Raw genomic sequence first — 10,415 nt, forward strand, 5'->3', positions numbered from 1 at the left:
TTTTTTCACTTTAAGGTCACTAGAAGTCAAGCGTAGAAAGTGAATGGTATGAATCAAATTGCAGAGACATGTCGTCTACCTCAGATTTCAAGGCTTGTGAAAGGTATACATGCATAGTTAATATATTGTAATTTACATAGTTCTCTGTTGGTGGATATGATCTGCTGAAAACATACATCAGAAATAATGTGCTGGCAAAATCAACACAGAGGCAGAAGATATTTTATTAGTTAATATCTGGACTAATGAAGTTTCAGGCTCGAAAACTACCCACTTTCCATCGGCCAAGTTGATCTTCTTGAAGATGGGATACAGTTCTGGTGTGGGTTGCCCATGTTGGTCTTCGTACAGGAAGACAGGTGAACGGCCCACTTCGAGCCCCAGCTGCTGCACCCCCTGGTCATCGTACACTGAAAGCAAGAAGAACTGAGAGCCCTTTTTAGCTCGCATTGTAGCCATCAGGGAAAAATTCTCAGGAAATTTGGAATCTGGAAGAAGAGATGAGAAGAGAGGTAAGGAGACTTGTTAAGTCAAACAGGAGAGAGCACAGCAGGGAACAGACATTTTTATAACATGAAGGCACCACCCGCTGCCAGTGAGGCCTGAGTAAAGATAATGATGAAAAATATTGCCCATGAAAGTAGTGAGGGCCCACGAGGGGGAGTAAAGGGAGTTCAAAGTCAGATTTCTTAAGGTTTTACTTAGAGAAAGATCCCTCAAAAAAAGTTTAAAAAAAAAAAAAAAAACAAAAAAAAAAAAACTACCAGGCAAAAGCTGTTTGGTGGGAGCACTGAGCTGGATCTTTTTGTCTATCTTGTAGGCCAGATCAGATTCCTTCATGCCCCTCCTGCTAATGCAGAAACCAGCCTCCAAGGACACCCCTTCCATCTTCTCTGATAGCTCCATCACTCGCAGAACATCAATGGGATCAGCTGGGAATGAAAAGAAAAATTAGCCATATGCACGTAGTTGTATAGAAGCTCAATCAAGAAATAGTGTTTTTTTTTTTTTATTTCAGCATCACAATCTTTTGTTTACATTCTTTCAAATAAGCTGTCTCTAGTATTGCATGGTACATTATAAGAAGTAGTTATGATAGGGTGGAGCTTTGGCAGACAGTAGCAGCGTGCTTTTAGTTATGTCAGTCTCACACGGTTAAATTCTGCCAGTGTGACAGCACTTTGTTGTCTGGCCCAGCTAAGTGGTGGTTGTTACCGAGCTGAAGAGCAGGGTTTAGTGCGGCTGAAAGCTGGTCTTAAAGCGTGGAGGCTTCCTGCTTCCTAGGAGTCGGAAGAGAGAGGCTCTTCTGAGATGTGGTGGCAGATGGCCAGGCTTCTGTGGGTGTTATTATAGGATAGGGGTGGTACACAGCCTAACCCATAATCCTACTGCAGCACACCTGACAGCTGACACCTGCACACCACTCACCTTACACTAGGGAGCAACAATATATTTTCTTCACATTTAATCACAATTTCAACAATTCCCTGGCATACATAACTGCTTGTGTGATTCGTATATTCTCATTGCTAAAGTATTTATCCTAAGAAGTGAGTTAGTTTTGTATTAAACATTCAAAACTGGACTGTGGGACTAGATTGTTTTGTTTCTCCTGCACGCAATTCCCCTTGTTTCATAAAATACATGTAAAATCTGGAAACAACAGAATAACAGAATTTGCTGCAACATTAAAATAACTGATATTATTGTCATGAACCCTCTTGAAACAAGTTTAATTTTATTACAGGAAAGCCAGTGCCTTCAATTGTTAAAAGGAAGATTTTTGTTATAAATGTATACAGCATCAAGTTATGTTTATTTGCGATGAGCACAGCGACTGTTCCCTCATTAGATGTGAGATTCGTAACAGTGGTGGGTCTCATTACAGTGAGCTTATGCCTTAGTTGCAGTCTGCTGGTCATGTTATGAGATGTTTTGTTGATAAAGTGCTGCTGTGAGCATTAGCCAGGAGCCGAGCTTTGTGTGCAGCCAGTCTCCTACCAGCTGCTATAGAGCACCTGTTCAGGGCAACTTGGCACTTCAGCATTCTCGGCATCCGAAATGAGGATCCTAAAAACAAATTGCCTCCTGTAGCTGTTGCTGTTCATACAGAGCTCGACCATTATTCTCCTTGTTAATTAAACATGTGAAGAGTTTACCGTTACCCAGACGCTGCTTGCAGAAAAGCACAGTGTTACATTTTATGGCATTATTTATTTGCATACCAGGGGTCATTTATGCCAAACAACTTTGAGAACTCACCCTCTCAGTCCCACAGCTTGGCAACAGGGCTGTAAATAATTCACAAGTTAGGCTGTGAATTACAGCCAGGCTTCAACAATGGAAAGCAATAGCTACATCATGTATGGGGCTTAAGATTTGAAATTATACAGCCATGAACAAGCTGTGTGAATTAAATAATTAGAGAAGCTGTTGGCTTCAAACATCAGAAACCTCAGGCTGTTGTGTCTACAAATGGCACCAAATAACATAAAATAGATTGATTATGTTTGTTAAGTTGATGAATAACATGAATGTGTTGCAATGAACTCACCACTAGATATTTATTAAAGTATGCCATCTAACAGGCCAGCTGGATCCTTGAGTGCCCTGATCAGGACATGGCACCACAGAGTCCCTTTATTTTTGTAGCTAAAGGCTCGATCTTCATTATGGGCCTGATTTACTAAGATCCCAAATAACCACTATGCATAAGTACTAAATTGCGCGTGCACGCTAATGGACTGCGCATTTTGTTGGTGAACGTCTTGCGGGTTATCAACTAATATTACTTGAGCAAATGACAACACGTGCAAACTTTTGCACACCGCCCTATTTAATTGCGGATTTTGCGCGTTTTAACGTTCGATGCGCAAGAGGAAAAGTAAGAACCGATTGAATTAGCGGTTTTAGCGGAAAAGGCAACAACTTATTCAAAGCGAAGGACAAAAGAAAAGTTGACTCTTACCAAAGCATCGACGAACCAAACGAAGAACGAGAAGTGGCCCAGCTTTCACTGACTAATGAACAGGTGACAGAATTACCTGTACGACTCCATGGAGCCAACTGCAGAACAAGTTATGTCTTCAAAAAGCCAAACATTATTTTCCTGAAAATGTTATTTATAATCAAAATGAACAGTGCGCCTCCAGTGGCAAACATGAACACAGTTCACCAAAAACATTTTATTTTATGCGCAGTATGTTCATCATTTCTGCTTCTGCCATTTCTCCTCCTCCTCGCCGCAATAACAGCAGCCATCTGTGCGCATTGTTTGCCGATTAGCGCCATCTCTTCAGGCGTATTAAATAGCAGACGCAAACAACGTCAGCAAAGTTACTTTCAGTCTTGGTAAATCACACTGCGTGAACTACATTACCCGATTTGCAACGCGCCCCACATTGCATATTGCCAAAGACTCAATTCTGTGTGCACGCTGTTTGTTGATCAGGTTGCAGCTTTATTTGCGCTGCTATCAACTTTGCACAGTTTTTTTCTACACGCAAACCTTTAGTACATCAGGCCCTAAATACGTAAGCGTCTGTATTTCTGTCAGAGCACTTTAATCTTTGTTACAGTTTACTTTGCACTTTACATTACGTCTGGATCCTAATCCTTAGTGTTTGTATTAATTGAACTGGTAGGAGTGTCTCCCTGTTTGTCTGAGCCCCAGTAAAGCCTTGTAGCTCTGTTGTGGTCTTGTTTGATTCCAGGCTGAAAATCAATTTCCTTTTGTAAGTTTGTATTTTAGTCAAAGGTCAGAATCAACTAAACCCTATCTATCTATGTACTCATGCACAGGAAGGAAGAGAGGCCATAAGGCAGTTATGCTTGTTTAATTTCCTAAATTAAAGAAACATGGGTAGGATTACACAGGGTTCTTGGGTTTCTGTCAACCCACCTAGCAGATCACCTGAGAGAACGGCCTCAAAACAAACTAACAATCAACTCTGCAGCAGAACTTTTTAATTTCAAGCGACCCAGTACAGTCCATGAACCACATAAAGTATATTTCTCTCTCAGGCACTCTGATTTTTAAAGATACTTGTTGCTCAATTGCAAACATGTTCCAGTTACGAGCTGACAGGAGACTATTGACCTTTGACACTCTTAAGACAAAACAGAACAGTCAAAATGTGCAACAACACCACAGGGAGAAATTTGAGACAAGAAACAGAAATTCCGCTTAAAAAAAGAAGATGCTTTCACAGTGATGTGTCAGCTAAATATGCAGAGAATATTAGGTATCCAGCTGTCGATGGCTAGGTTTAGCAAGCTGAATCAAAGGACATGGGGAAAACCTGTGTAAGACCTAAGAGGATTCAGTCATGATATGGTCTGATATAAGATCAAAACCAGTTGGACACAAGAGTGACCCAAATAAAATACAAGTGGAATGTCCCCTTCAGTACCACCACTCCTGGCTGTGGTGTCAGGAAGAAAACCCCAGGCTAATGGCAGGTGGCCATATAAAGTCTGGATCCATGCAGCAATCAATAAAGTTTTCTATTCGCTGCTTTGGATCCATTTATGTCACCTTGAGGTGTGCCAATTTTTGCAGCCTCTTAACCTATCCTGCAGCACTGACTGTCTGAGCAGGCTTTGCTTGCATCTCATTAGACTTTGTATTAATAATGTCCTTACCTCACCTTACCTCAAATTACTGTGTTACTTTTAGAGAAAAATAAGAGGAATGGATAAGCAGAAATGAGATCCAACATCTTGAAAACAAGACCACAACACAGACAGAACATGTGGCCTAGTGGTTACTGTGCTGCTCTGTGCAGCGTGCTGTCCTCACAAGCATGTTTGAAATAGCTTTGTGGAATCTCTAAGGACTGATGAGTCAGAGTGTTTTTGAATCACAGCAAAAGGTCAAGCCCATGGGAAGGACCTGTCACAGACAGCAAATTCAATCTGCTGTGGTTTACACTGTGATTTCTGTGCAGGTACATAACAATGCAGATAAACATATACAGATTGTAAATATGAGACCTTTTTCAAGCCTTCTGCTTCTTCTTGTGCTGTTCTCTGAGACAACCCTCTCTGCCCAGCAACAGTGCTGTCCTCAATCTTCCTGACAGAAAAGAGCTGAGCACCGAGATCATGTGCTGTCCACTGGAAATGCCACCGAACAGTCTACATCTTTGTATCCTCTCCGTGAGACTTGACATAGTTTCTCCATGCTTTGTGGTCATACAATTCAGCATCACTTCAGTCATACATGGACATAATGTGTTTTTTGTGTTTCCTAAGAAAATGTCTCTGAGGACATTCTTAATGACTCACACCACCTACACTCCCAGTTCAGCCAGAAAATACCCCTTGCACACACAATAGTACACTGTCAAAAACTATTGCAGCTGGGAACTGGGGAGTTTTAACAAAAACAAAGCCAAAATGAATCTAGGCAATGAGAATTTCCCATAGTATCTTGGACCACACCCTTAGAAAAGTAAAGGAAAGGGGCTGACATCTGAATTTGTTGAAATTCTTAACAGAGACATGTATGCATCTTATAATAAATGATATGACAAGGACCATGAGTTGAATATGAGTTTGAATAGTACATCAAATATTTAGCATGTTCCTTTCAAAGTCTTTGTTTACCGGAATCCCATTCTCCATAAAAACTACTGTTCAGAGAGAATTTCTTCAGAAATCATTTTACTTGTGAAACCGAGTAAAGCAGGAAGTGGTGCCAGATTCAGTGGAAACAGTCAATCTGTGACAGAGGTAAACTTATTGTAACACTGGGACAGAGGCGTTTGTTGGCCTGGATTTATACAAACTGAAAGGAGAGATGTTTATCACACTAAATGTGCTTTGTGGTTGGGTCTGTTTTCAGTTATCACAGAGAGCTTAGGAGCAAGTCAAGTCAGCGGTTGTGCAGATGACTGCTAGGAATGGTTATTAAAATATTCAGAGAGGTTATGTTTTATAGAGTCAAGAGTACGTTTAGGAGACAATGAAAGCAATGTTGAAAGCAAACAACAGCACCTAATATTAAGATCAATTTCAAGCATGTGGCCTGCAGTGCCAATTTGTAATATCTCACTTGCGTGAGTTAATGAGGCAAACCCAAGACATGCAGATACAGAGGTCATGTCTGATGTGAAAAAGTCAGAGGGTAAACGTTTGCGAAAAATGTTCCATATCTCAATGCAAACATCACTGTTAAGACCATGACTGACTTTTTCCTGACAACATTGGTAAACCACACAAGGACAATAATGTCTGTACTGCATGTATGTATTTATGCATTATACAGGATGTGTCAAATATTCCTGTTAAATACACAAATGCAGATACTGTTTATACTGTCTAATCTAGCCTTAGTATTTCTTCATTATGATTAGTGGACAGTTTGTGCTTGTAATCGTTTTTACATTTTAGATTTTGTGACCTTAGAGTCACGTAAGTAAGCTAATTATTCCTGCGACATATCTCTTTGCTCATTTTATACAACATGAGGGAATTACACAAACTCTTGTCAAACTTTAAAATGTAATACTAACTTAAATCAATATTAAATGATTCAGTTTGTTGAGTGTATTGAATGTGGGTCAGTAGCTGTATCCGGTTGTTAAGGGAAATGCTCATTGCAGTTTGGTGTTGAAGCTGATGCTGGTGGAATCTGGTTACGCATTTCCTTCCAGTTAACAACAACACCACATTTTTTAATCTCCAAAGTTTGTTCTGCTCATGTTTGTTCACAGCATGACGGGCTAACACGCCAAAAGTTGCTTGGCCCATAGAGAAAACACCTGCCCCTCAAGGCCCCTATCTGGGCAGGCACTCCACACTTGGAAACACATATTTATACTTCTATACTTGTGAGGACTCCTATAAATGTATCCCCTTATTATGATCACTATTGCATGCCTCACATTGTCCCTTCACCTAGTCTGACCCAATTTCTAATCACTAAAGTCCTGCTAAGAGGTGGAGGGTTAAGAGTCTCCTAATGTTGGAAGATTCTTCCTCATTTTTTTGCACTTCTGGTGATATTAAGTCCTCACACACCACCACAACAAACAAACAAAAGTGCACAAACCCAGTTTCATGCATATACAGTATCCACACCTCAGGCACAGGGGATTACCTAGATTGAAACATTCAAGTGCACACATGACCAGTTTCATTCAAGCTTTAACCCTAAGCCTTCATTTAGTCTCTCAGACATCATAACACTGAGGCAGCTATTATGGAGTGTAACACCAGACCTAGATCTTTCCTCTCTTTCTTTGCAGCTTAGTATCTATGCTAAAAGACTGTTGCTAAGTTCAGAGAAGTCAAATATGAGCAGGACCACAGTATCACTTAGGAGGTAGGATCTTGTTTTCAAGCATTTGCAGATAGCTTTGGAAAGCTTAATTCTGTGGCCTCTGTGATATATATGTGATGGGTTACTGTGATAAAACCTTTCTAAGGTTTATAAACTGGAATAAAGAGGCAGATGATATGTAAAGGGACACTGCAGAGAAGTCAGCTTCTCTGATGTCTGCTCTTTGCAATTCTCTGGGATGCATCTCCAACTAGTCCTAAGAAAGCTGCTTGAAGCATCCAGTGATCAGAAGCACATAGCCAAAGAACCCTGAGGGGAAGGGAATTACAGAGTTTCTGGATGCCAGATGTGTGTTGAATACTATAGATTGCAGTCCAATGCCATGAAGTGTTTAAGCATAATTTCTACATATTAACGACTTGGGGGAATTCCAAACAGTTTGCTTATCATCAAGTAGTCTGAGAAGCAGACTTTTTGATATGACACTTGCAGCATCAGCAACTAGGGACAGACGTCTGCATCTCTGACACTTCTGATGCTTAATGTTTCCATTAGAGAAACACAAACTCACATAACAGAAGAAGACATTCGAGCTGTAACAGGCTTAATATTCTTATTTATCTTATTTCTATTTTCTATCCTGTTAAATTGAGCTTCTTTTTTCATTTGTTTTCATTTGCCACTAATTTGTTCCTGGATCAAAAGCAAACACGGCTTGCCATCGTCCTTTGGGAGTCTGCTGCAGGATTGGCAAAGAGGCTGGATCAAACAGGACACAGTGAGGGGGCTGTATGCACCATTTCCCCTCTGTCATAGAACCAGTCAAGGATGAGGCAGGGCATAAGCAGGAGGAGGGTGATTATGTAAATGAAGAGATGCAGCATATAAAATAAAAGCAAACACTTGCTATTCCCTGACTTTGAATGAAACCAGGAAAAGCAAAACAAAGGAAAGAAAAGAAAACTAAACACGTTGAGGCAAAAGAACAGAGGGGGATTCTAACTGAAACTAACTGTGGACGTGTGCAAGAATGTCTCACTTCCTTTCAGCAAACATGACTACAAAGTACTCTCTCATCCCTCTTGAACACACACACAGAAAGCATATGGGAAAACATTCTTGCTCTGTAATGCACACACACGTCCACACAAACACTCACAGACTCAAAGGCACAAACGCATTATCAACCACATGCACATATCTAAGACTGCCATATCAGCACCACCATATGTCCCATGCTCTTAAATCATCTCAGCCTCTCACTCCACAGGCCCTCATCAGTGGACACCACAGCCGCTGTGTCGCTTCAATGTGATTATGTCAGTTGGCTAACTTCCTCCTGCCATCGATTTATATTAACCAATCAATCCCAACAATTCCTGGCAGCCATAAAGTAAGGACGGAGACATCTTTAAGCACTTCTGGTGACCACAGGATTAACGCCTGCTGTTAAGGCATGTCCCTCCATCAAGGTGAGGGTGTGGGGGTGGTGTCTGAACTATAGCACCTTCAAAGAAATAGTCTGCCAGCTGAAGCTACTCTGGACACAGCCACAGGGCATGGAGGCCTGAGTGGGTGGCAGATAGCAGTGGGTCAAATGACATGAAGTATATATGAACAAGGTTGTTACTATGTTGGGAATACATCTTGCTGAACAAGGCTGACACTGTGACAGACACACACAATCTGTGACCAGTGTTGCACAGGTAGACAATAACTGTTTGGCTCTTACTATGACCTGAAAAAAAAAAAAAAAAAAAGCAGTAAGATATTTAATACTAAGCACTTTCACTGTGTGTGCATAGGACACATTAAGCAGATCCATGACAGGAATTTTAATCTGCTCAGTTCACTAAATGCTCAGTGGCCATTCACCTTTTTCTCAGGCCAACGTTAAACCTTTTCGCAGTTAACCGACACAGGTCACAAGCAAACTCAAACATGACATCATGATCATACACCTCCCGAGGCCGCTGCGAGTCTTTCAGCACACCTGACGCAGGAAATCCAAACCTCGGAGATGCGTTTAATTAAAATGCAAGCTGGAGCAGTGAAAGTCGAATTAATCAAAAACTGTGCTCCTTGTGCACTGACGCGGATAAAGTATGCATATATAAGAAAACAGCTGATACATAATTGGAAATCATTTGCACAGTTCTGAAATGTTCTGACAACTTCTAAAAGTCTTTCTAATCCCAGCCTGAAGCCACTCTGTGCAAGGAGGAGAAAGCAGCTACAGAACAGTCATACAGATTTAAAGCGCGGATGGCAGCCTCACACACCGGGATGCACACAGAGCCTTAAGACACAAAGCAAAGATCACGCTTTTGAACTAACAACTTCGTTTTAGCCGCGGGCAAGTGATGAATGAAGGTGTCAGACAAAAGTAATGGGAACTCAGATAACGGGGAAGTTCATTATTTACAAAATGCGCTGACGGGACTTCTATCGAGAATTTTTTTCCCTGTTCTAGCATCTATTGAACGCATGCATCTTTGTTATTTCACTGCAGGTGTTCAGATAGATACTTTACCAGCTTGCGTTGTCGTTGCGTGGAGCAGGATAAAAAGAAATAGCGGTATTCTCCTACGCGACCTGGTCCTTATTAAATGATCCATCTTTCCGAGCGGAGACCCCCCTCTGTCTCCGCCACCCGAACTTTATATTGCAGAACTTTGTGTTTGCAGGAACTAAGCAGCCATGTGTTCAAAGAGAGAAAGAGAAAAAAAACAAAAACAAGGAGAAGCCAAGTCTGTAGTTCCACTTGCTTGATTGTTGGAGAGGGTTTATTTTGGTGATGGCTCCTCTCAGTTTCGCTCTGTCCCTCTCATTCATTTTCTCCCTCTCACCATCACTCCCTCCCTCTGTTCTCCACCTCCTCCGCGTCTTCCCTCCCATAGGCCGTTGTCCTGGGACGCATGGATGAACGGTGCGCCACCAGAAGACTCCGGCATAAATCACGCCTAACAGTCGCACTAAGTTGTTAGAGCGCACTTCTTGGAGGTGGCTCATTACCCACAAAAATATTGTACCACAGCACAACGCTCTTACCAGATAACCTGTCAGTCCCCTGACTTTTACAAGCTACTATATTATCTACAGTTGCTAAAAAAAAAAAAAAAAAAAA

At 41.3% G+C, this 10,415-nt stretch overlaps 1 protein-coding gene across 1 annotated transcript in view; it reads right to left on the minus strand.

The window, feature by feature from the left end:
* The window catches only part of col5a3a (collagen, type V, alpha 3a), a 43,221-nt gene extending 33,112 nt beyond the window's left edge, over nt 1-10,109 (minus strand). Inside the window, exons 1-3 of the mRNA XM_026325027.1 lie at nt 9,822-10,109; nt 765-932; nt 275-488 (exon numbers count right to left, since the gene is read on the minus strand). Of these exons, the coding sequence (XP_026180812.1) occupies nt 275-488; nt 765-932; nt 9,822-9,906 (467 nt within the window). The 5' untranslated portion in view covers nt 9,907-10,109. The remainder of the gene's footprint in view (nt 1-274; nt 489-764; nt 933-9,821) is intronic.
* Nucleotides 10,110-10,415: the final 306 nt, after the last annotated feature.

This window comes from Mastacembelus armatus, chromosome 8 (assembly GCF_900324485.2).
Source record: "Mastacembelus armatus chromosome 8, fMasArm1.2, whole genome shotgun sequence".
NCBI classification, from domain to species: domain Eukaryota; kingdom Metazoa; phylum Chordata; class Actinopteri; order Synbranchiformes; family Mastacembelidae; genus Mastacembelus; species Mastacembelus armatus.